Genomic DNA, 27,842 nt, shown 5'->3' on the forward strand with positions numbered 1-27,842 from the left:
CCCTCCTCCATGTCTGCACCAATCTCTTGAACAAAACTCTATTCATCCAATTATTAATTGGATCCCCCTCACATTTGCAGACAGACATCCGTAGCTGAGTCTCCATTCTCATAGACTTCTAACAGAAGTTTGCAACTTATTTCCTGACACAAGTCGGCCTGTACCAGTGCATGTAAATCAGAAATCCTTTCATCATTTCAGGCCTACAACCCTTTCGCAAAAGTTAACTAAAATAACATGTTAGCTTCTTTCTCTGGCATAATAAGAAAACACATCTATGGAATATAAATCTAATGGATAAACAAATCGGTGTATCATTAGTGCAATCCATGTCTATGCAAAGCAATCTACGTTTCTAAACCCTTCTGGCCTAGCCATAAGGCCCGTTCCCTTCTATGCCTTGCAGCATGACTTCTTCCATTAGCAGCTACATAACATGGATCCTGATTAATCACTTCTAATAAAGGTATACATTTTCACACATGTTTGCATTAGTTCCACTTCTATATGAAATCTCTAGATTAACTACACATTTCAAGGTATAGGTGAATATATTTTCAGCACTCATAGCATTTCTCTTTAGGATTTGTGCGTACTACTTGCAACTCTGGTGCACTCATACATTTTGTTCAGCTTGCGCTCTCTCATTTACATGCCCTGGCGGTCGCACAGATGACAGTGGGTGTGAGCAGCTTAAAGAGTTTGTGGGCCCCTTGTCTTCTTCTTTTCCTGGACTCAAGGAATAACCTGCATGGTACTTCAGTTGGCCTGGAAAAAAGGAGTGCTCAGGAAATACAATTGCGTACACCCAGCAGTGTGACCCTTGGTGCAAGATGTAGGGTAACGTATTTAACTATGTCCCAACACAAGAGTATGTTTCTGGTTTCATGCAGATATCATTTTTCAACATCCAGCAGAATACATGGTTTGATCATGACCTCATCCTGGCCACATTTTGGGGTCTATTTTGCAGTTGTAAATGGATGTTTGTGTCAACAGTCAACATACGCAAGTTCACCTGTTATTGCAGAAGAAGATGAGCAAGAGGGTATACACAGAAGTTGAAGAGAAGGAAAGAGATGTTTGAATTTTGGAGTACACTGCATGGCCCTGATCATGAGTGAAGCTATTATCTAACATAGGCAAGAGTAAATTTCAAGCACCTTAAGGGTCCAAAATCCTAATTGGTGGGCATGGAGGAGGTGGGTCTCTTCCACATATTTTTGGGGAGTTACCTTGCTATAGCTCTATTATTTTCCTAGGAAAGTGTAAGTTAGCGATAGGATGGTTGTTTGACAGGACGTATGGGTCTGCATTTCTTTTATGAGGTGGTGATAATGGCATATTTCTGATCTCTGGGAACCACTGCTTTTAGCAGGGAGGTGTTTATGGAGTTTGGGATGTTTCCAACCAGCGTGGATATGAATTATATATGTATGCAGAGAAACATGGTTCCAAAGGTAGATTCTATGCTTTTGTTGTGATGGCCAGTTTCAGAGGTTTCGAGGGTTTTAAATGAAGTGGAAGTGGTACAGTACCATTAGAGGTGAAGTCTCGAATCTTTGTGATTTTGACTCGTAGAACTTCAAAGGTCTTCACAATGTTGTTGTGATGAGCAGGATCAGTTCTTGAAGGTGTCTTGGATGGACAGGTCTAAAACAAGGGTAAAGATCTCCCTCATTTGGTTAGAGACGGTGTTAACACAACTTGTGGAGAAGGCCTTTTTGGGTCTATTGATAGCATTATGATAGCTTTTCCGGTTATTTGTGCAACTGAGTTTGTCCTCTAGCCTTGGAGAGTTTGATTATTTTAGTTCAGATAGTTTCCTATTGTACCATTTGGTACAGATGTGATTGTCTTGATCTAGCCGAGGCCCAGATCTGTTGATCGGTTCTGTTGCAGTAAAGTTTATCCAGCAGTGCTTCTCGGTGTGCTAGGTTCTAACGTTTCACTTTCACAGCATTGTATGTTTTCCTCAAACTCTTCTGTGCTGATTTTTCAGTAGTACTTGGTTGAGATTTGTAGTGAATCTGTAATAATGCAACAGATGTTGATATATTGCAGGTTAGAGAGGAAGACAGAGATGAAAGAGTGATGTTATCAGATCTGTGGTTGGACCAATAGAGGAGTTTTAAACTGTGCCTGAACTCAAGGTGTTGCATGTGATTTTCTGTATGTGTTGGAATTAGGCCCAGGCAAAATTACAATTATACTGGCCCAATATGCACAATTTCTGTACGCTTGTTATGTGATATTGTGAAATTCTCACATTTACTCCATTATACCATATCACATAATTATGTGCCATTCGTGATAACATTTTATTGCAAACACTAATGAATAAGGGGAACCACAAGAATGCAAGTAGATTGAGCTTTTACCACTTGTGTTTTTGGGCTATTATATATTGCAAAATGCATCTTTGAATCAGCAAATGACACAGGGACACATTTCATGCTAAAATACAGAGCTAAATTTTAGACTTGTATTTTGCATAACCTAACCAAACTTTTGCTTAATTACATGACATCAAATTACATGATTGTGAGCATCTCCAGTTGAGGTATTTGATGTTTTGCTTTTTGAGTGAGGTTGAAATCAACATGATCAGTGTTTTCTTGCCTATGGTTGCAGTTAGAGGGCCAATATGAGGAATTTATCCAGGAATTCTGGGTTGTATCCTATAGTTGGATGAACACAGCAACAAGGACATTAACTATGCCATGGGCAAACCTATATTGAGTGCACTCAGAGCAGGTTCGACCAACAGAGAAGACTAGCTCTACCTTTTCCCCTTTTTATTGCCTCTCTGTTTCTCTGGATAATCTGATGTGCTAGGGGAAGGAGGCCATTGAGGGAGGCAGTTTGTCTCCTTACTAAGTTTCACTGTAGATAGCTACATGGCAGTTGGATTCAGAGGGCCCGGGTTTACCCACAAATGGTTTCTGGGCTTTGTGGGTATTGGTGAGGCCTACATTCATGTGAAGGCTCGGATCTGCATAACAAGCTGGCCCTGCTCAAGTCAATGGATGGAGTGAGGTGTTGCTGTTATTGCTGTGATCATTGTCATCTAAAACACCCTCAAGGACCCATGAGTTGGATTGTCTGTGGGGGCATGTGAGGGTAACCGGTCTTATCATAATGTCATCAATGCCTGCCATTCTGTGAATGGAAGAGAGGGGAGTGCACAGGGAGACTACATCCTCTGACACTGAACACTTAAGCTTGCTAGGCTCAAATCCTTTGAAACTCTGTCCAGAAATGAACTGTCCTTGAAGAGTTATTAAGACGGGCTGCTGGCTTTGTAGGACTAACTGGGCTGTGACATAGCCTGCCTCACTCCTGCTTAACTTTTCAGATGCATTTTTCTGTCTTAAAATCCATTATCTTCTTGTGAACTAGTCTGCCTCTGTTTAGAGAATATGGCGTGTGTGTATGCATGTGTGCAGGTGTATGTTTGTGTGCATATGCTTGTGCTCGTGGATGAATTGGTGCCTCTTGAGTACTATACCCTGAATAAGCAGGTGTACAGTTTAGTGCTGTTTGGATTAGAAATGATGGAAGACTTTTGGCTCCTGATGGACTTGTAGAGCTGTGATGTAGGTGTTAGAGCAGAATTAAATGAAGACAGGTTTAAAATGTTCATTTCGCAGTTACACGCAAACAAATAAAGACATGTAATATCAAGCTCCATGGGTTGTGTAGTGATTTGTAGGTAGCCCGACAGGGGGATGCTACAGCTGGCGACAAGATAGGGGATAAGTTACCTGAGGGTCAACAGTGTTCTTCCAGAAAGTTTACCGTGGTCCAAGCAAACTGCTTGTGTGTGCAACCTGTGCTTTCGTCGTATTAAGGAATGCTTGGCTCTGGTGGAGTCAAATTGCAGCTCCAAACACTATAAAGCATTCGATGATAAAGAAAGCCCTGCAGAGAAATCTGCACACCATTGGCCAAAAACCTGCTGGTCAGGCCGCAAAGAAAGGTATTGTTCTGCTACGCAGTATAAACGCATGCAGTATATGGAGTGTTAACTCTGAAGGTAGATACATACAGATACCTAAAGGAAGTGCTGAAGACTATAGTAGTTGATTCGATTTAAAGACTTTACCCAGTATACAAAAACAACCATAAAAGCAAGCAACAATAACAACATTTACACATGATTATAATCAGAAATGACGTTGCCAAAAGTTCATAATTTGAATTTCTTAAAAAGCCACCATCCAGTTTCCATACAAACATTTATTATAAAAAAAGAAAATTAAAAAAATCCTTATGGAATCAAATAAAAAAAATACATTTACATATATTGATTGCTTTTATAACAAAAAGTGCAACATTAGGTGCAACATTAAGGCAAACCCTAGTATTGTTTAGCTCAAGCATATATTTCAGGGCAACAATGTGCAATCTGATGTTTTGTGCAAGCAGAAGTGATTTTAAATAATGGCACGTCAAATTTGAATACAAATCACAGAAGTGCATTGTGCTTTGCTTGCTCTGGCCATCACAAGGACAGGGGGTTGTATCTGAAGGACAAGATTTCATGGAGGGAAAAGTAGCTAAATGATGGTCACTCTCCAGTCTAAATCTAGTTAATACAAAATTATGCAAAATTTTAAACATAGGTTAAATAACTTTAACAGCCCTCCTCCAGCTCCAGCTCCAGCTCCAGCTCCAGTGAATGATAAAATATATCAGTTGGCTTCCCCTCCTCACTTCTCGACCGAGCTTTCCTTCTATAGTTCATAAAGTTATCTTTAATGAACCGTTTGGTGAGTGTTGTTACCAATGGGGGGTAGGCTGAATTGGCATCTTGAACAGATCTCTGTGGGTGGAATTAATGTAGCTCAACCAGGAAATACACATTGCTTTATCCATGGACAGGCAATCTAAAATGATTGACTTGGTGAAGCTAGTCTTATCTTTTATGCAAATAGAGCCCTAGAGCAGCAAAGGGTGAAGTTGACTATATCTGCTAGTTACTATAACCCTGCCTCTCTACGTGTTATCTCTGTAGAGGCAGAGGTGGATAGGCATAGTTGGTGCTTGAGGAAGTAGTTTTCCTCAAGCCTTACTGTTATAAGGACCACACCAGCCCCATATGTGGCAATAGCTAGTACCTTGGCCTTGTGTGTTGCTAGCATATATTTCATGGGTCGGGTGCCCACCTTTGCTGAAAACTTAAATATTTCATGGGCACTTCTATTCATCTTACCCCTATCATTAGTGGGTTAATGTGTCCATGAGCCATTACCTGAAAAATTAATACCCAAGTAACAAAAGGTGTCAACATTAGCTACCGGGGTATTATCAATGAAAGAATGGTCTATATTTCTTCGGCTTGGTCCCACAAGTCATTTAATAGGTTTTCTTTTTTGTTTACCACCAATTTTCTTGTGCCAATAAAATCCCCAAAGGTATTTATTTATTAGTTGCTGTAAGCCGGGGTGCTCGCCAGTATATGTGTATATAATAGCACTGGTATAAGACTCCGGGAGACTTTGGGGGCATCTGCTTGAATTGCTTGTAGAGCCTTTGCCACCACATTAATAAACATGGTGAATAATAGAGGGCCCAGAACACAGCCTTGCCGAATACCTCTTTCTACATTAAAATTCATAGTGCATTCACCTTGAGGAACAAAACGTACTGTACTCAATATTTTCTCATACAACCTTGAAATAAAGCAAGAATCGGTCTAGGCACACCAATTGTAAGGAGGGTTGACTAGAAAATCGAGTGATCGACTACATCAAAGGCAGAACTCAAATCTGCAAAGCAGAGATACAATCTGCCATCTTTAGCATAGGTATATTTGCCTATTAACAAGTACAAGTTTACACATTGCTATATGGTCTCCACTCCTTGTCTAAAACCAAACTACGCTGCAGAGAGTATTGAATGTTCGCATGCCCTCTCTTCCAGTCTCTTAAGTAACACTTTACTCATCACTTTTGCCGAGGAGTCTAAAAGTGATATTGCCAGTAGTTTTTCAGTTCAGATTTACAGTAGTCAAATGCAAACAAAATACATAAAAGTGCTGGCTGACAGAACGATTGACAAGAAAGCATACTGTTGGTCTACTCACAAGGGTATCATTATTCAGAGCTCTACGATCTCAGTGGCAGGAGACCAAGAAGATGCACAGTTATTTTGCTTACTGAGCTGTCCAATACCTGAAGCGACAGACCATCAAAGCTGCCAGGTGCCGGCTCAGAATAACTCCAAAGGTTTTCAAAGAGTGAAGGCCTCCAATGGAGACCAAGAAGGAAGTCCCAGTTCCACGGACGGTCCAGGACAAACTGGAGGCCAAAACACCACAGGTTATTAGAGATGCACCGGTGAGGCAGGTCCTAGTGGACAGTAGACAGTATCCAAAAGAGCTCGAACCTGAATGTCAGCCACTCCCTTATGTATTTACAATGTTGTTTTCTTCCTGAAACCAGAACGATCTTTGATACCATCACAAAGCCAAATATTGGCCACAGATGGACAATTTGGATTGAGACATTTTATGATTTCATTAATGCATTTGAAGAAAGTGATAAGAAAAAGATTGTCAAGTATGTCCAAAATCTTGCTAGGGAAGGTGTAAAAGATGTAAAGAAAATGCTGCAACCTGACAAAGTCACATACCGTAGGTTAATCTCAAGTTCATTCCATTGCCAAATGTAGATTACAAAAGTTACATCTTCAGTCCAGAATGACATAAAGTTGGTGAAACCATTGTTGAATTAATGGAGAGACTCAATACTTTCATCAAAGACTGTGTGTTCAATTAAATTATTAATGAAGAATCCATGAGTTTCAGAGTTACTGATCGATGCTTGTCAGATTCATTCAGATGACGAATGCTGAGAGAAACTCTTAGTTTGGAGCAAGTGTTGATGGCTGCCAGAGCTGAGGAACGTGCTGATTAACAAGCTGCTGACATGGAGGTTTAAGGTGCCCAGAGTGAATCAGTTATGAGAGTCAAAAGTAAGCCAAAACAAAAGACTGAAGGACAGAAAGTGAAGTCTACACATAAGAAGAAGTTATGCTTTAGGTGTGGACTTTCAGTTCCACATGAAGGTAAATGTCCTGCTATTAGGCATAAATGTAAAGGCTGGAGCAGGAAAAATGTTGTAATGGTGTGCAAGGTGAAGGAATAACCAAGTGTGTCATGGCGCAAAGACAAAATAGCTGCCCGAATATTCACCAAACTAAGTTGATTGTCATCTAAATCATTGTCAAGCAGTTATTGTGTATCAGTATCAAGTGAAAGTGAAGAAGATGGTAATACAATGTCAATGTTTACCTCAGAAAAACGTGTGCATGTTGGATTGGCCACAATTGAAGGAAAATTTTGGTCAAAGAAAGGTCAACATGCTAAAGAACCAAAGTAATTCAAACATTGTCCAAAGATTACATTAATAGTTGTTCGATACCTTTTATCATCGACAGTGGTGCATCGATAAGCATTATGCCTGAGGATAAATACAGTGAGTTGTCCCCATTACCAAAACTTTCACCATCAAAAACTAAAGTATATACATGGGCTGCATCAATGCCCATAAAAAGCAAAGGTTCATTTGTAGCAAAAATGAAACACAAGAAAACGAAGGTGCAAGCTCCCATCCATGTGCTCTAAGGTATAGCGTCAAGTGCCTGCCTACTCAGTTTCAGTACAGCTGCTGATATAGGACTGATTTCCATGAACTACAACATGAATGTTCACCACGAAAAAGTTAGTCTGCTCCCTTTTTTAAAAATTATTTGCAAAAGCTTAAGACAGTGAAAGAAAAATTGAGATTAATGAGAGTGTCCGTCTTTGCGCTCAAAGTCATAAGCAAATTGCTTTTCATTTACAAGAAGCTGTTGAAAAAGAATATGAAACATTACTCAAGCATCATATCATTGAGCGTTCTATAGGTCCAATACCATTGGTTTCTCCTATAGTCGTAGTGCCCAAAAAGGACAAGTAAGGAGATGTACCCATAGGCCTTGACTTCCGTCAGGCGAATAAGGCAACCAATTGAGAGACACCTAGGTCTACACATTGCTGATATGATACAACTAAATGTTGCAAAAGTCTTCTCTCGCCTTGATTTAAATAAGAGATATCATCAGTTGGATGTTTTTGGCGTAGTCATTAGTGGGTACCCAGGCTTGGGAGGATGCTACATACAGCAGTGCTATATCTTACTAGACCAGATGATACCAAGTGTGTTTCAAAGAGTCAATAAAGAGAGGGTCTTGTTGCGCCTTGTGATGAAGCGAGGACTAATTATGCACCATATCTCTTTCCTGTAGGAGAAGAGTGTGAGGATCGAGGCAAGGCCTACAAGACTTCCTGTGCCAACCAGTGCCCTCGTACCTGCACTGACCTGTGGGAGCATGTGCAGTGTCTGCAGGGAGAGTGCCGAACAGGTGATGTAGTAATTCTTCTACAAAGTTAATCCAGTTAAAAAAGGGAAGCACAAATTTTGTGTTTGTTTTCTTAACAGCGTTACAAAAAAAGCAGAAAAAACCTAGGCTTAAGATACAGAATCACGGTTTAAAATGTCAATGCATAAAGTAAAACTTTTAGGACAACATTCTATAACACAGATCATAAAAAAAGACAAATTCCAGCAGTGTTAATATGGAGAATCTCATTCGGTCTCTAAAGCTTGTAACTCTTTCTGATAGCCATTTAATATAACTGGATACACCACAGTGCAAATACCAGGAGTGGCAAAGTATGCAGAAAGTTAAAACCATCAATATACGTACAGGGGCGGATTTCCCTTAAAAGTGATGCTAAAAAATCCTTGCACCTCTTTGTATAGGGTGTATAGGGTATAGGGGGTAGAATAAGATAAAATGCATAGTGCTTTGGTTTGTCAAAGTATCACAAGGGCACGGTATGAGCTTACCCTATTTGACAAGGAAATGCCACTAGAAAGTGCAAAGTGCATAAGCTGGTTAAAAGAAATCTGATCTGTACATTGGTAGTAAAGGTTAGATAAAATTGCTGTGGGCCGGGGGGCAAAGATGAGAGGCCCATCTCCTTGTGTTGAGAGTAGTGCATAATGGCCCTAGAGTGATGTGCCTCTTTGATAATGGTTTGTGCTTTCAAGGGGATACTTTCAGGGTTGTCATAAAAGTGCCCCACTCCTATCTCTTGGAATTTGTCTCTAACGAATCAGAGCCATCGGATCGTAAAGGCGTTGTCCAGATTAATACAATCTTTGATGACTTCCCTTGAGAACATTAATTTGTCAACCAGCGAAATTTTTACCCATAAGAGCAGAGAGGCGCTGCCTATGCGGTCCTTTATGAACTCTAAGCCCAGTTCTTGATGACAAAAGAGTAGAGGGGCGCTTTTCGGGGTCATCAATAATCTTTTTATACATTTATTTTCCAAAACCTCTAGTTGGCAGCTTTTGTAGTGACCCCATATCCCTGTCCCATAAGTTGCCACATACAAACATTCAGCCTTGTAAAGGGTAACTAGCTCTCTCACAGGCTTGTGTCCTAGTTTGCATGCAAAGCGAAGTAGCCTCTCCACGGCCCTACTTGTATGTTGCACTCTTGCAGTTATAAGTGGTTCCCAATTCATCTGGTTATTGAATAGGTTCCCTAAGTGAGTGAAGTTGTTCAGCTTATCAATTCTTTTGCCCCTTACAGCAACATTTCTGTTTTTTGTCGATTTGGGTAAATATTTGGAAAAAGGGGACCCCTGGTGTCTACCGCTTTGCCTTCATCACTGTATATATGTTTCATGTCTATTGATTTTGTATTTTCTCTTTTGTATTTTTTAATTCAAGACTATATAAAATTTAAACACATAATCACTTATAAAAACTATATATACAAAAAACAGTAGAAAACAAAAGAAAAATAGTCAACAACAATAAAGCTCTATCAGAAATTATTTTGCTCATTGGTTTCTGTACACAAGTGGACTTAATATACTGTTTCATTCTAGGTTTTTATTTACAAAAAAACGTAAATTGTATTATATAATCAATGTCTGTCACTTTGCTACAGACCTTTCCTAACTCTTTTGTCGATTTGGGGCCACACGCCATGGTGTAAGATTAAATGAATTGACTTTTAAGTCAAGCGACGACATAAAATCGCTAAAAGCATTAAGCGATTTATGGAGGCTGTTTGCTTTTACTGCCATTAACACTGTGTCATCCACATATGATAGTAGTGGAACAAGGTTACCACCAATTGGAGGAAAATCATCTCCTTATCTAATAAAAAAGCCTCTAGGCCATTTGTATAGATTCAAAAGAGAAAGGGGGCTAAAATACACCCTTCGCCGAACACCTTCTGTGGAGACAATCAGCTTGGTCTTTTCCCCTTGGGTGCTGTATCTAATAACAACTGTGGTGTTAACGTGTAATCTGCATAGGAGGGAAATGAGAACCTCTTCTATGCCCATTCTTCCCACAATTTGTCCTGATTAATGGCGTCAAAGGCACTGGATCATGAAGCCCAGGTGGATAGAACCCTTCCTGGCCTCCATGTACTTGCCAATGATTAGGGACACATTGAGATATTACTCAGTGGTACCCAACACCCTCTTAAAGCCATATTGTGTTTTTGATATGACCCCTGTGGTGGACGAAGCAAACACAAGGAGATGATGGACAGAAACTTTTCAGTTGAAACTTTTCAGACACTCACCCCTATCCACAGATCTGGGTTGAATCCATCATCATTCTTTAGCTCACTTCGCCACCTCAGTTCAGACACAGGTATATGCAAATCAGTCTTGACCCTGAGCCTCATGGGACCAGTCCAGCCCGAAAACTAAGACAGGTCTTTCCTGAACCAGAAACAAGCATCCTGGGACTGGTTTCAGGGTAACTTCCTTCATCAGCCAGGCCTGTGGTGGACGCCCAGACCTCTAGTCTGGCAAGAATGACCCTCCGCAATACCTTTACTGTAGCATTAATGAGAGAAATTGGTCTAAAACGTCATTCCTATTGCCCTTTTTAAAAATGGGAACCACAATGGCCTCCTTCCAGGTTACTGGCACTGGGCCAATGACTACTGCTTTGGAGACATTTGTCAATAGAGGTGCCTACAGATTAGGTTCCTTTAGAAAAAAGTCAAGTGGGATACCGTCAGGGCCTGGGACCTTCAAACAAATCCCCTTCGCTAAAGCCTCCTGAACTTTTATGATAGATTTATGAATCCTTTCTTTTGTATTCTATTTCCGGTGATGTTTCACAAAGGTGTTACAAATTTCTTAAACTGTAATGTTTTTATTTGTCAAACGTTTATGGGTCATGGAACCAAAAAAAAAAGTTATTCTTGACTTGGATACAGAATGGCATTCCCCTTGATAGTAGAATCAATAGATTGTCCACTACTGAAACTCTCAGATGACATGATCAGTTGTGTAAACTCTCTGTTCCTCTTTTCTCTTCACTTCAAGAAAAAATATTGTCTGGACATAGGAAGGGGTTCTTAGTCGCAGCTTGGTAGGGCAGTGTTAAGGTCCTTTTTGATCTAGCTTAGTCTCTTTTCTCATCCATCCTTCATTAATTCTGGGGTACATCTTTTGGATTATTCTGCAGGAGTCAATATACATTAGAAAACAAGTTACATTCAGTAATGTTCTTTCTAATGAATATAAGTCTCCGCCTCTCCCAGTAAACGGCCAGTTGCGCTTGGTGCACTATTCATATTTTGTTAATAATATTGTTATTTTTTAACACATATTTAATCATTTAAAAATGTGTGCATTTTGTAATGTTTTTTATTGATTTTAACAGTCAACAAGAAAAATTTGGTTTCCACCATTACAACAAACGTTTGATTTCAACCTAACCATACATCATGTTGCTGTGAACATTACTGCATGTGATAAGACTAGGCAGTTGAGGTCTTAAATTATGTTTCTTGAATTCCTGTTTGCTACGCAGGTGTTTCTATTACCTAATGCTAGGTACCTTATGGTACACAAGAGATGTTCAGTGCGGTCTGTTATCATATGAATGTTCTAATGATACAGTGTCCTAGCTGGTCACTGGTATTGGTATATTTTGCTGTTTGACTGTGACCTGATTTTTGGCTTCTATACTCAATTTTAGTTTTTGTTTGTGCTGTTTTAAGGGTGGAAATGACTCTCTTTTCCAATGTTGGTCAATTAATTTCTTACAATGTAAGAATGCTACATCAACCAGTTGGCATTCATATTTATTTTTGTTTGATCGGGTAAGCAAAGACCAATATGCAGGTTTTTGGGTCATATTCTAGCTTTTTTTGGTCAACTGTTCAGATATCATTATTATTTTCTTCCTTAGTGGATGCCTTTTGGTACAGTATCAGAACATGTGTATTAGGTTGGCATTGTTCGTTGAGCGGCTAAGGCACTTGCCCTATATATTTCTATGCATTTTATGTAGGTGGTTGAGGGTTAAATAGGTGCTGAGTAACATAGTATGCTGCATTAATTTAAACCTATCATTCCTCGATCTTCTTTTAGAATATGTGACTGTTTGTTTTCATTCTTGCTCAGTTATATCATGTGCCAAATCTGCTGCCCTTCTTGTTTTTAGGGTTTGATGTTTTACAACAGTCTTCAGGTGCAATGCTAAATATAGTTTAATGGCTGCATTTCTTATGGTTCCTAATTCCAGCATTGTTTCCAGGACTCCAATATATTTTTGAACTTGACATGAGTTTTCAATTTTAGCACTATCTCAACCAGCACCATTGCCTCTTATTTTCATCACATGAGCCACTTAACAATGGTAGGATGCTATTTCCTGATTTGGGGAGGAGAGAAGGGACATATTCTGACTTGATAAACTAGGGAGTATACCCAGGAATAAAATGGAAGGGGTAGCATTTATTGTACTGAGAAGTAAAATAGGTAATAGAGTATTAAACGTGTCAGACTTAGGGTGGTGTTTCCCCAAACATTTTGCCTTCACCCTCCAATTTTTCAGAATGCCTTTTTGATGGCTTTAGGACTCTGTGCACTTTACCACTCCTAATCAGTGCTAAAGTGTTTGTACTCACTCCCTAAAACATGTTAAAATGTTCTCACACCTGATTGGCCCATTTAATTTACTTGTTAGACCCTAGTAAAGTGGTATATCTTATACCCAGGGCCTATAACTATAAAGCTACTAGTAGGCCTGTAGCACGTATTGTTCCAGCTACTTAAGTAGCAATTCAAACTTGTCCCAGGCTTGCTATTGCAAAATGCTAGCAGGTTTAAACTACCAATTTGACTTGCTAAGCATAAAACTCCTGTTCATTACATATGTCACCACTAAGGTATGCCCTAGACAGCCCATATGGCAGGGTGCGTTTTAATCAAAAGGTTGGACATGTACTTTTAAGTTTTACATATCCTGGTAGTGAAAAACTCCTAAATTCATTTTTCAATTCTGTGAGGCCTCCCTCTCACATTGAGTTGCCTTATTACATTTAATAAGTGTTCATTTTTAATTGGGAAAAGAAGAAAATTCAAGTTTGGTGTCTCAGAAATTTTAATTTTAAATCCCCTTTCATGGTAAAGTCAGATTTAAATCACAATTTTGAAAATGCTACTTTTAGAAAGTTGTCATTTTTCTTTCCTAACTTTTTGGTGACTGGTCAGCCTGCACCTGGGTGACATCACTAGGAGTATTTGGCAGATCGATTTTATATATACTTCACAGATAGCCACACCATAGAGGGATTAGGTGTGCCTGGATTGGTCATCACTGGCAGCATGGAGGGCGGAGCTAGGCATAGCTCCACTTACAAGTCAACAGGATGTACCCTGTCTTTACATAAGGACTCCACACCAGCCTATTGTGCCTGCGCCCAGGCTGGAACCTACGCAAGGGAAGTAAGAAATTCCAAGCGCAGAGGGCTGACCAACTTCTCAAAATGTGCAGTGATGGACTATCTGATATGTACTGCATTTCCTGGAATAGAACACTATTTAACCTGGGTCACTAGTATCCGACATAGATACTTTGTACACGGTTCAGGCTAAAGTCTGAAAAGCATATATATGTGTTTTTTCAGATGCTTTTCAGTATTCTGCCCTAATGTTCTTGTGATCTTCTATTGCCTCAAACAGCTACGCACTTTATGATTTTTTGAAAATATTATGTCTCTCATATGAAAAGCTTTTTACACCAATCCTAAAACACATTGGTTTAGACAATGTAGAAACACTATGTGATACATTCAGTCATTACGTTCTCTTCCTGTTTGCTTGGCGGTGGCTACATACAGCTAACACTCGATTAATTTGAGGAAAATGTTGTGCGTGTCAGCTCTGCTTGTTTTATGCACTTATGCATTATTTCCACCTTTTTAAATCTAGGTTACTTATTGAGGTATGTTTAATGCTATAAATATTTTCCATTAGGGTCCTCTGTTGTATAAAAAAATCTTACTGGATTTGTACTGTACCAACGTCAGATGAACAATACTTTGGGCATGACTTCATATGATACTCTGTCCATCACCACCCCCTGTTGTTTAATTATTTTGTCCACCATAAGTGTGGAAGGGTATACTAAGACGTGAGTCCCTAGCTCATTGCACCATCAGGATTCAAGCAAGCCGGGCCGAAGACGGCTGAAATGCCAGAAACCGGTCCCCGGTAGCTTGTTTCCTTCCCAGTGAAAGAATTGGCTTGGTAGTTTGGTTTGCCCTGTTCCCATGATACACTGGGCCAGGGACAGACTAATTTGCATATAGCCAGGTTCTGAGCTGGGATGGTGCAGTGAGCTAAAAAACGGTGTTGGATTAAGCCCTGATCTCTTGACTGGGTGAGAGTATTCTGCTTAATTCAGAAACTCTGTCCATCACCACCCCCTGTTGTTTAATTATTTTGTCCACCATAAGCGTGGAAGGGTATACTCAGATGTGAGTCCCTAGCTCTTTGCACCATCAGGATTCAAGCAAGCCGGGCCGAAGACGGCTGAAATGCCAGAAACCGGTCCCCGGTAGCTTGTTTCCTTCCCAGTGAAAGAATTGGCTTGGTAGTTTGGTTTGCCCTGTTCCCATGATACACTGGGCCAGGGACAGACTAATTTGCATATAGCCAGGTTCTGAGCTGGGATGGTGCAGTGAGCTAAAAAGCGGTGTTGGATTAAGCCCTGATCTCTTGACTGGGTGAGAGTATTCTGCTTAATTCAGAAAGTCTGTCCATCACCACCCCCTGTTGTTTAATTATTCATATGATACCGGCATGGATAGAAGGCAATAATCTTTAGAAAATCGAGAAGACATTGGTGCTATTGGAATATCGATGAATATATATATATAGATTACTAAACTTTTTTGGTGATTTACACGAGCTGTTTCCAACTTGGAGATATATTATTAACAAGACGTCACAAGATTCTTGGCTTTCAATATTTCACATTCATAGATTGCTTTGCTGACCTTCGTGATCTGATTCACAACCCTGATGAAGTTCATCTATTGAACGAAATGCGTTGGCTGGGCTTTATGCTTCTGAATGGAAATGAAAATTAAGACTATATTTCAAAACTCCCCGCACTTTAATTTTGTTTCATTTCGCATGAATTTGATATTGTTTATAGTTTATAAATTTACTATATTTGAATATATGCTCTATTTTATTATTTCTTTATCATGAGAAGTTTTTATTCATGTTTTTCGATGACATTGTTCCGAACATTCCCAATCCCCAGTGAGTTACTTTAAATTTGTCTCAATGGGGATGTTTAGAGATGTGTTATGTGCAAAGATGTTTCAATACACCTCTGCAAGTTTTTTTTGCTTTAAGCTACTCCAACATTGCTATCAGTAAACCCCAAAGTCTACCTATCTGCTAATTTCATATTTTGTATTACAAGAGACAGGAGTCTGGTGTCCCGCACACTATCTATTTTCCATCAACCAAGAAATATTCATTTTTGATTACATGTGTTGAGGAGGAAAATATCACCTAAAGACTTGCCATTTGAATTTAAATGGTTCAGACATCTACCAGTTTACATTTGCATGCTCAAGTGCAAATACAATGGTCTTCTACCAGATATGAGAATATTGAATTTATTTGGCTACCTTTTTATGAAAGTGGAAGAATGTCCCTTACAAAAGGAATAAATAGAAGCTTACAAGAAATATGGAATTAGATAAATCTCAAATGTATACATTGCAATTCATCAATATGATAAAAACTGGAACATTCACTATATTATATGATACAATGATCGTCAAGCCATAAAACAGAAAGATTCCAATGTATGCAGCTCTCTGTTGGGCCCCAGCTCTCCTGGCCTCTTCTCCAATCTGCCATCTCCTTATACTTATACACAGAGTTCTCTATATGATAGCAGGGCACAAACCTTAAGCACAGTGGCCAAATGTTAGAGATCCAGGTTCTATTCATGCTACGGCAATACAGAGGCTAGCATTAACAATAGCTAACTAGGGCAGCCTTTGCAAAATCTGCCTCCAAAATCTTGTATCAAACATATGTTCAGTTCAACACCATAACCAAGCTGCGTTGACACTAGATTCCTTGTTAAGTAATTTTTCCATTTAGAATATAAATGAAATATAGTTTTATAATGCTGGAATTTAAGATTAGCTGAAAGCAGTAATTTATCTGCAAGTTTGATTTAATGCTAAAGCGTAACTATGTTAATATTATAATTCACTTTTAGTGCTCCACTAGATAGTTTTCAAATCTAAATCATCTGGCCAGCTTCTGAAAAAGTTCAATAAAAGGACCTAAGTCTTTGATGAGTACTCCTGTTAAAGACTAAATAAAATAATCCCTATTAGAAGACACTGGCAACAACTGTGTTAACATAAATCAAGGTCTTCCTGAATCTGAGCAAACTTCTCAATTATCTTATTACAGAAGAGTTGATCACGATATTTGATGCCTGACCTTTCCCAGATCTTACAGTGGTGACCATAAAATATACTATGGAAATAAGCTGATTGGCATAACAGTGTATACTAACTGAACTGCACATTATTAAACATCCACACCCATTAACACGGACGAGGTCATCTGTCTTGAAACTGACCTTTTGATAGTAACTTTGTTCGAAAAGTGCTGGAAAACCCCCATTGCTTTATTGCCCAAACCGAGTGTACATATAGAGGAGAGTCCAGCACTTAAAGAGATCATAGCAAAAGATACAATTACTGACACCTGTTCATGTTTAATTCTGTCAGAATAATGATAAAATATAGACTCAGGAAGTTCCCAGCCATTCCTCTGTATTTGACATCTTAACCATTTCAGTTTTTGTCTTTGGTGTTTATTACCCCATATAAAGCTGCTAATAGCTGAACTGATTTTATGGAACCAGTTCTACAAATTTAGGGCAATAGTTCTAGAGTTAAGCTTAAATACTAGTTATTTTACATTATTTATTGCTTACCCGATGAGGACAATACCCCTATGCCTACAGCTATGGAATATATTTAAGTAAGGGATAGAAGGCAATTCTCAATAATAACAATAAGCATGTGATTTGATGTTACTAGTTGTCAGAGATTATGTACTAATCATCACATACATTTATATCTGATAGAGACATCTAGCCACAGATTCCTTACCGTAAAATATCCCAGGCCTCAGGCTGGATCTAGAATCCTTTGCTTGAGCAATACCCTTGCACGCCAGACGGTGGCATCAGTTGGCTCCGCCTGACATCTTAAGTGCCAGAAGTGACAACAACATCACCGAAATAGGCGTTACCTCGGGAGCTGACGTCAGTTTTCTTTCTGCGCCAGCTGGCGCAGATCTGTGAAGAGAGCTACACTCTATCAATTTTTGATAAGCTTTTTTCAAGATTTTATTGATGATTTTTGGTGCGTAGGTTTTTCAGCTTGATGTGGAAGAAAACTTCTGGATTCACACTGTGTGGCACCGGCCATTGCACCATGTCGATGATGGATCTACACTTAATTTGTATCTGGTGACTGGAGAGCAACCACAGCTTGAAGTCATGCTCTCACTGCCGGGCCATGGCTCCGAAGGTTTTGAGGGAGAGGTCCCTAAAGCTACTTACAGCATGGCGTTCTGCTCCACATATTTCACCCAGGAGGTCTTGTTCCCGGTCAAGAGGAATATCCGGGCACTGCTCCAGGAGTCCTAAGTGCTTGTTCTCCCCTCTCAAACTCATCAAGTTGGTCAGGTAGGAGGCATAAGAAACACAAGAAGTCGAAGCATGCTTCCTTTTCTCCCAGTCCATCAGCCAATGCCATGGAGGGGCCTCAGCACTCTCAGCTTTGTTCTGCAGAGCCGGGGTTGGCTCTGCCCTTCCCTGCCTTTCCAGGAGCCAGAGTGACCCCGCCAAGCTTAAAGAATTCTGGGACACCATGTGCCCCATATTTGGGCGTTGTGACCCTACTGGCATGCCTTCAGGCCCCATAGGCTCAGAAGGGGCTCCATCGGGGTAAGCACTAGGGGCTCTGGCGCAGAGGGCCCCAAATGGATCCAATGGCGGATCTCGACCGGGGCCGGTCATACCCTTTTGACCTTCTCAGCACCGGCCCCTGTGCCGAGATTCTCAGGACCACCGGCGTCCCCGGAGGCACAAGTCCCATTCTTATCCCCAAAGCCAGATCAGCACCTTTTGACACAGATTCTAGCACCAACTGCACCCTTTGGTCATAGGTCAGACCTTCAGCCTTATTTTGATGGTCTAGGAATGGAGGTGAATTGATAAGGGTTTCTGGACCCTTTACAAGACCAGCATGAGCAAGAAATTGACTGGTATGAGGAATTGGGTGGCGCAAGTAGACTGGATACCCCCAAGATTCTGGCCTGCTTTCTCAACCTACCATGGCTATGGAGGAGAAAGCTTCATATGCTATGGTGGTGAGATGGGCAGCTGAGATCCTGGACCTGAAGCTCCCTTCGGTGAACGTCAATACGAACATCTTGATGGAGATCCTGCAGCCAGGTGTCTCCTCCCTTGGAACTCCTCCTGCCTTTCAACGAGGTCTTGACTGATGTCCTTCTGAGAACCTGGTCCAAGTTCAGCACAGGGGTTCCTGTGAATAGGATAATCACCTGCCACCATCGCCCTGCACAGCTACCCAAAAATCCCCACCAATCAACCTACCCCGAGGGCTTGGTGGTCCAGGCCTCTACTGCACCCCCAGACTGGGAATCCAAGAGACTGGATAGGTGGGGCAAGTAGATTTTTTCTTCCACTAGCCTTGCATTGCGGTCAGTGAACACTACATGCCTATTGAGCTGATAAGCCCACTCCTTATGGGAAATAGTTGTGCAGGTGCTGCCAGAGGTCCCAGAGAAGACCCAAGCCTTTCTCTCCCAAGTGGTATAAAACAGGAGAGATGCGGCCTAGATCACCATTGATTGTTGGCTTCACACAAATGACTTGCTGGGCAGAGCAATGCTATTGACGCCGCGCCTGGCTGAGGACTTCTGGCTTTTCTGGGGATGTCCTGGGTTCCCTTATGGACATGCCCTTTGATGGCACCCTTCTCATCGGAGACCAGGCAGACATGACCCTGAAGCGCCGTAAATACACATGGCAAATGGCCAAATCCTTAGGCCTCTCTTTGACACTGCTTTTCGTCCCTTTCATGGCCATGGAAGAGGCTTTTAGCCATATCCCAGCCACAAGTTCAGCAACCTCTGTGCGGCCATGGGCATGGCTCCTTTCGATCCTGTGGGTCATAAGACCAGAGGTCCAGTCAGTCCACCCCTCCCCCTGCAGCCTCTAAACGCTCCTAGTTCGGCCCTTCAGGATCTTGGACAGCCTGTTGGTGGCAGGATCAGCCATCACCCCCACAACTGGCAAAACGTCACATTGGACAAGTGGGTTATTCAGATAGTCCGTAAGGGTTACTCCCTACCTCTTGAGACTACCCCTCCCTCCATGCCTCCGGCCCATGACAGACTGATGGAAGACCACCTGAGCATGCTTCAGGAGGAAGTCAGGGCTCTCTTGGCTAAGGACACCATAGAGAGGGTTCTGGCACCAGAAATGGGGTGTAGTTGCCATTCTCGCTACTTTTTGGTCCCTAAAAAGAACAAGGCCCTTTGTCCTATCTTAGATCTGCGGGCTCTCATTTACTTTCTAAAAAGGAAAAACTGCAGTATTCTCACACTGGGGCTCAGGTGTTGTCTGCGTTATACCCCGGAGACTGTATGGTGGTGTTGGACTTGCAAGAGGCCTTTTTTCACATTCCCGTCCCGCCTGCTCAGGGGCGTTACCTTCGGTTCATGGTGGGCCACAAGCATTTTCAGTTCACTGTGCTCCCCTTTGCACTTCCTAGCGCCCCTTGGGTGTTTACCAAGGTGATGGCCGTGGTTGCAGCTCATCTATATAGATTAGGGGTGCCAGTCCTCCCATATCACAACGACTGACTGTTGATGGCGAGTTTGCCCCAGGCTGTCGTCTCCCACCTCCAGACTACGACCAACATCCTTCACTGGGGATCACTATCAATGTGCCAAAATCACACCTAAATCCCTCTCAGACATGTCCTTTCATCAGAGCTGTTGTGGACTCGGTGCAGTTTCGGACCAATCCTCCTGAGCAGCAGCTCCAGGATATTCAGCGATGATACTGATGTTTCAGCCTTTATCCTGGATTTTGGTGAGAATTACTCTGAGGCTGCTGGGCTTCATGGCATCCTACATCCTGCTTGTGACACAGGTCAAATGGCAAATGTGGGCTCTGCAGTAGGATCTGAAGTTCCAGTGGGCACAGCATCAGGGGAATTTCTCCGACATGGTCCAGATCTCTGAGGAAACTGCACAGGACCTGAAGTGGTGGCTGACCAACCACAGTTGGGTCAGAGGCAGACCCCTCTACCTTCCCCAACCAGATCACACAGTGGTGACAGATGCATCACTCCTGGGATAATGCATAGAGGGTGGATGAGAGGCAATATGAATGAGTAGCAGGTGAAGTTATACACCGTATAAAAGTTGACAAACAATCAAAAGTGGTTTGTTGAAATCTTTGTGTCTCTTTATTTCAGGTATGCTTGGTTTGAATTCTTTGCAAACAAACAAGGGCTTCTTCAGAGTGATTAGTGATGCTGTGTGTGTTTAGCCAAGGTGGCGGGCATCACAGGAAATAGTAGGCATAGTAGGTACATTGGGTTGGAAGTAAAAGAGGCCTGAAACCCTCAGGACCTCCTGTATGTCTTTCTCAATGTGGTCAAGTAACATCCAGTCTGTGGAGTTGAGCAAACAGTTTTCACTCAGTTTAATTTGAGTGACGATCAAAGTGTACTGTAGAAGGAGCTGTGTCCGGATGCTGTCCTATGCTCTGGGGGATAAGAGGCCTCTCATCCTGCAACGCATACAACAGCATAAACTCCACAGACTGGATATTACTGGACCACATTGAGAAGGACACCTACTACTTCCTGTGATGCCCACCACCCTCTATGTATGTTTCTATTTATGATCAAGAGGCAGCTGATCATTTGAGGTGGGCAATAACAGCATACCACGTGACAGATCCAGGTAGTGCAGTCTCCTTCAACCCTGCTGCTTTCCTTTTTAGTTGACATTCCTGGGATAAGGCAGCCATCTGGAAGAGGTGGCGAACAGAGGACTCAGGTCTCCGGCAGAATCCGGATGCCACATCAACTTGCTGACATTGAAATCTTTTCTCCCTTCCATCAAGGGAAAGCTGGTTTAGGTATTCACAGACAACACCACCGCCCTGTGGTACTGCAACAAAAAGGGCGGGTGTGGTTTTGGACTCTTTGTCAGGAGGCCCTGTGTCTCTGGTCATGGCTTGAACAGGAGGGAATATCCCTGGGGGTTCAACATTTGGCAGGTTCTATGAAACCAATGGTGGACAAACTCAGAACTGGCGCATGTTCTCTTTCAGCAGTGGGGAGAGACTTGGTTAGATCTGGTCACCTCTGCCGAGAACGTGCAATGTCAGTAGTTTTGTACGTTGGAGTTTCCAAGGCGGCTGCTGCTCGGAGGTCCTTTTTTTGTCACGAGTGGAGCTCAGGCCTGCTATACGCCTTTCCAACCATACCCCTGCTGCTCAGAGTGCTCAAGAATTTCAGAAGCAACCAGGCCCAAGTAAGTGGTAACACCATTTCACATGGGACAACCGGTCACCTTGCCCACTTGCTATGCTTGTCCGCATCCCTCTAAAGAAGAAAAAAAAAGAGCGTTGTCGCTCTATCTTGATCACACTAAAGAGTTCCAGGTAAGCGGCCAGCTCTTTGTGGGGTATGTTTGATCAAAGAAATATCATGCCTTGCAGAAGAGGACTATCTCGCGATCGGTCATCTTCTGCATCAAAATCTGCTGTGCTCTGTCCAAAGATACTGACTTCTGATGACCCTCTCCCTTTACCACTTAGAGCTGACAGTGGTGACCGTTGCATCACTTCTGGGTTGGGGCAGTCGTTTGAGAGAAGTGGAGATGAGAGGCCTCTGGTCTCTGGCAGAGTTCCAGCTCCACATATACCTTTTGGAGCTGAGGTTCATCTGCTTTGCATTGAAAGCCTTCCTTCCATCAAAATGTAGCTGGTACAGGTGCCCAGGGACAACACCACCGCCATGTCGTTTTGCAACAAACAGTGTGGGGTGGAGTCATGGACTCTTTGCCAGGAGGCCTCGTTCTTCTGGAAATGACATGACCATCAAGGAACTTTCCTGATGGTTAACCATCTGTCAGGATACTTAAATGCCATGGCTGATGACCTCAGCCGTCAACATCAAGCTAATCATCAATGACAGTTACATCTGGAGGTGGCACAATGTATCTTTAAAAAATGGGGAGAATCTTGACTCAATCTGTTTACCACCACCAAGAAGGTGTAATGGCAGCCGTTGTGCGCATTGGAGTTTCCAAGGTGTCTCTCACTCACAGATGCATTCTGCCTCAAGTGTAACTTAGGACTCCTGTGCTTCTGTATACCTCCCCGCTGATACAATTCCTTCCCCATGGTTCTTAAGAAGATCAAGAGAAACTTGTCATCCTAGTAGCCCCAGCCTGGGCACAGACACGGTGTGGTATTCAGAACTCGTTGGCTTGACCATATGTCTTCCGATCTGGCTGCCTCTCCAGGGGGACCCAGTGTCACAGCAACCAGGCATTATTGTGCACCTGGGCCTTTGAAATCTCCATCTTCATGCTTGGAGATTGAGTGGGGACAGCTGAACCTTAAACCCAAAGGTGGATGTTTTGTAATTCGTTCAGAATCTTACCCAGCAAGGACTTGCTATGCACATTGTAAAAGATTATCCATCGGGCCCTTTCAGACTTTTTGTGGTTCACAATCAGTCCTCATTGTTCAAGTCTCCAATTGTGATGCATTTTTGAAAGGGCTCCCTATTATGTTTCCCTCTTCCCTTTTTGTCTTGGCCAAATGTGACATTCAGTTGATTCTGACCTATCTCATGTGCACTCGGTTTGATCCACTCCACATTTGCCTCTTACGGCTCTTCACTATTAAGAATGTGTTCCTTATCTCCATCACCTTGGCATGGTGTATAAGTGTGCTTAAAACTTGTGTCAATCCACTGTGCACTTACTTCTTTCTAGACAAACTAGTTCGACAGACCCAGGCATCTTTCTTGCTGAAAGTTCTGACGCCTTCCACATTGGCCAAACCATCCTCCTGCTGATGCTCTGTGCTTAACCTCACTCCTCTAGGGGAGAAGAACCACTCCATTGTTTAGACCCCAAGAGAGCACTTAGATTCTATATAGATCATACCAAAGAACACCGGGTGGACAATCGGCTCTTTGTGGGGTTTACTGAAGCGAAACAAGTTAAGGCAGTTCAGAAGTGTTCTATCTGTCACTGGATTCTGCTTTGCATTAAAATATGCTACTCATTGCCTAAAAAGCAGCCTCTGGAAAGACTGTGTGCTTATTCTACCAGAGCAGAAGCTGCTACCACTGCATTACCACTCATAGTATCTGTCCTAGACATTCCCAGGCGGGATTATGGGCGTCCCTCCATATGTCTATGAAGCACTTTTTACAGGATAGCTATGTTCTCCAGGAGGGGCACTTTGCTGCCCGGTCCTCCAGTACTTTCTGATTTGAGTCCATTAACAGACCAGCGTCCAGTAGGTACTGCCTTTGTATCTATTCAAAAGGTGAGGAATCTGCGGTTGGAAGCCACTGTCAGAAGAACAAGTTGCTTACCTTCGGTAACCCTCTTTCTGGTAGAGACTCTGGCTGCAGAATCATCACCCAGCCTCCCATTTGCCCTGCTCTGTGATTGGACTCTATCCTTTAATTTGATCCCAAGTCTAGAAATCGGCACACTCGTCACAATCAATTTGCTCTTGGAGCTCTGTTGGTATGGACAGGCTTAAAAGCAATTGATGTCAGTGAGAGGGGTGATGCCTATATAGGCTTCGCACATCATATCTTGAGCATCAGTACAGTCTGACACCTGGGTAATTTTCAAAAGGTGAGGAATCTGCTGCAAGATAAAGGGGCAGATTTATGTTAACTGGCGCATCCCGAGGGATGCGCCAGTTAACATGCGCCACAGTGCGCCACAGCTACGCCACCCATGGTGCGCCGCATTTATGATGCGGCGCACCATGGGGCAAAAACGGCACAGATGCGTCACGCATCTGTGCCGTAAAAGTGACGCATTGTTGGAGTTGCGTCGCAAGCGCGACGCAGCTCCAGCAATGCTCTGGGGGGGCCTATTCTGTCAATGCTGCCTCAAGCCTTACGCCTGCTTCAAGGAGGCGCAGGGTTTTGACGCAGCATTGCCCTGAAAGTGACTGAGTGAAATCTCATAGATTTCCCTCAGCCACTTTCAGGAGGCGTTCCTGCGCAGGAACGCCCCCCCCTGCTCAGGAACGCCTCCTCATGGCGCAGTGCTGTACAACGTGACGCATCTCCTAGATGCGTCACGTTGTAAATAGGGTGCAGGGATGCGCCACGTTTCCGCGCCGTTGCGTCACGCAACGGCGCGTAAACATGGCGCAAGCCCTTCATAAATCTGCCCCACAGTGTGTAGGCGAACGAGCATTGCCGAAGGTAAGTAACTTATTCTACAGTGCCATTATAAAAGGCCGCCTCAGTAGATGGGGCATTTAACTGTTTCAGCAAATAGGTTTCCAAAAAGAGTGCTGATAGAAATAAAAAACAAGAACACAGTTAGGGCCAAATGTACTAATGTTTTTAACGGCAATTTGCGACGGGTAAAATGCATTTTGCCATGTACAGAAGGCAAAATGCAACTCGATAACTTGTTACTGATTCACATATTGCTTTTTATATCCTGTATGAGGAAGAGGCATCTTTAGGGCGTCCCTTCTTAATACCGAATCACACTGGTATATATTAATGTTTTGAGACTAGGGATGTGGTCACAAAACATTTGCAGTTACCACCAACTTAAACTTGGTGGTAACCCATGCGCAAATGGGGAAGGGGTACCCAAGGGACCACTTCCCCTTTGTGAATGTGGACGCCAATGTTTTTTAAGAACAGGCAGTGGTCCCAGGGACCATTGCCTACTCCTAAAGAATGAAAAGGTAGCTTTTCATTTTTATTTTTGAAATGCAACTCATTTTCCTTTAAGGAAAACAAGCTGCATTACAAAACAAAAATGCTTTATTTAAAAAGCAATCACAGACATGGTGGTCTGCTGAACACAGCAGGCCACCATCCCTAGGATTATAGCCATTCACAATGGGACACAAATTGTGGCCTGTCCCATGAATATTGATCAGGCAGGTCAATTCGCGAGCCACCTCGAATTATTAACAGTGTCAAATACACTGTTGTACATTTCAGTTTAATATTTCCTAATAGCGAATCGCTAGAATTTGATATTAGGAAATCGCAAACACGCGATTTCATACATCTGGCTGTGCATGTCTACCACAAATTATCTAGATTTCATCAAATGATTACCATTTTTTGGAGCATAGCCTTAAATTATTTGTACAGAGGACTTGATGATGTTGTGGTCACATTCCAAAGACTTCATGAATACCCAAAGATAACACCATGTAATCCTATCAAATACATTTTTGGTATCAAGTAGAACCATTGGTAAGGTCTCTCAGTTCTTTAGCAGTATCAAATAGCTGAATTACTCTCTTAATATGGCCTGTGGTACTTTATTTTGGAACAAGGTGCCATGGTGAGCTCATGCTACAATGATCACACTGAACCTCGTGACTAATTTTATGGAATAGGCTTTAACATCACTATTTGCCAATTAGACAGGTCTGTACGACCTGATCTGTAGAAAGTGACCTTTCATAAGAAATAAAATGATATTTGGTAATGGCCAAGGCTCAGAAAATATGTTGTTTTGTTGTATCCACACACATAGTGATAATAATAATGGCATGAAGAGCAGAAGACATTTCTTGAATAATTCTAATAGCATTTCATTCTCTCTGACTGACTTCCCCACCAGTAGTACTGCAGGAGAGGTCTCAATTTCTCCACTCGCAGTAGGAGAATTTCATAGTTTATAATCAGATTCTATTTTAGTATCTAAATAAGCTGTATCTAGATAAGCCAGAATATTCTGTTCATTGAGGTTCACCATTTCTGCATATAACTTTAGGTAATACTAAAAACATCTGTACAATGCACCCAGAAAAATAAAAAGCAGATCCCTACATGAATCATGAACGACTTCAGTTATATTTTTTGTATCATTATTTCTGTTTTGATTGCAAGTATTTTGCCTATAGATTCACTATGCTCATATTTTCTAGAGTTATAACAATAACGTCAGCATACTTCTAATTTTACAATGGCAAATTGCTCTTGCAGTGTTGTTTAAGGCATATATTAATTTGCAATTGTCCCTACAGGATATAATTCTAGCCTTGCTAGTTTTGTACTTTATGTAAAGATTTTCTCTTTCAGTATTTTCTCTCTATTAATTGTGTAACTTAGAGTAAATTAAATGCTTCTGCCTTAAAAGCATGCCATACAGAGGACCCAATCTTATCTTACACAAAACTCAGATCCCATTCTTGCATTGTTTTGAGGATCAAGTAACAGAGCTCTCAAACGTCAATTAGCGAGGTGATCTCTTCATATTTTCAAATTTAGGATCCTGCATCAAAAGGGATATGATCAGATGAAGCTTTGGGATAAGTTTTAATCTAGGCATTGAACTTGGTCTGACGTCTAACTAAAATAGATTATTTCAAGGGTATGACGTCTAACTAAAAATAGATTATTTCAAGAATATTTCTTGTGTGGGATAGAATAAAAAGGGTATTCTGCATTATCAGGATTCACCACACACCAACAGTCTTTTAATCCATATATATCCATGAACCTCCTAATAGAAGTCCTATGTGTATTCATCTTCTGACATCTATTCCCGCCTTTGTTTTTAGGTTATTCATGAGGCAGTTAAAATCACTACATATAATAAACATGTTCCCCCATTGTGTTAGCTCAGCTGCAAGCAAATTGAAAATCTCTCAGTCGTCTGTGTTAGGACGATACACTGTGCAAAGGGTAAAGTGTACATTTACAGGAAGAACTTGTACTATTGCTCTTCATCATTTTACAAGGCATTGCTGATATAGACAACTCTTAGCTTCTTTCACCTTGCTTTTTCCTCTCTGACATTTTTCTTTCCGTTTCTGTTGCTTGCAAGTTCCATCACACCACACCACACTATCTGTTGTCCCTGCATTAACCACATGAACACATCAACCCTGTAGAGACCCACCCTTGTGCAAACAACCCTCTCAAAAGAGAGGACCCCCCCAAAAGAAATTCAACCTGAGCATATTTTTCAGCAGGTAGCCAATTTCACTCCCAATAACCCCTTTTCCTTAAACCTCCAGAAATAAACCTTGAAATTACTCTAAAGTTCATAAACCTCACATTAAACGATCACAGAAGATGACATTCATATATTA

At 41.8% G+C, this 27,842-nt stretch overlaps 1 protein-coding gene across 1 annotated transcript in view; it reads left to right on the forward strand.

Moving 5' to 3' along the window:
• Positions 1 to 27,842, forward strand: part of LOC147685082 (SCO-spondin-like) — a 1,395,910-nt gene that overhangs the window by 1,300,746 nt on the left and 67,322 nt on the right. Inside the window, exon 81 of the mRNA XM_086939757.1 lies at positions 8,296 to 8,412. Coding sequence (XP_086795883.1) covers positions 8,296 to 8,412 — 117 coding nt within the window. The remainder of the gene's footprint in view (positions 1 to 8,295; positions 8,413 to 27,842) is intronic.

The sequence above is a fragment of the Lissotriton vulgaris genome, chromosome 10 (genome assembly GCF_964263255.1).
Source record: "Lissotriton vulgaris chromosome 10, aLisVul1.2, whole genome shotgun sequence".
Classification (NCBI taxonomy): domain Eukaryota; kingdom Metazoa; phylum Chordata; class Amphibia; order Caudata; family Salamandridae; genus Lissotriton; species Lissotriton vulgaris.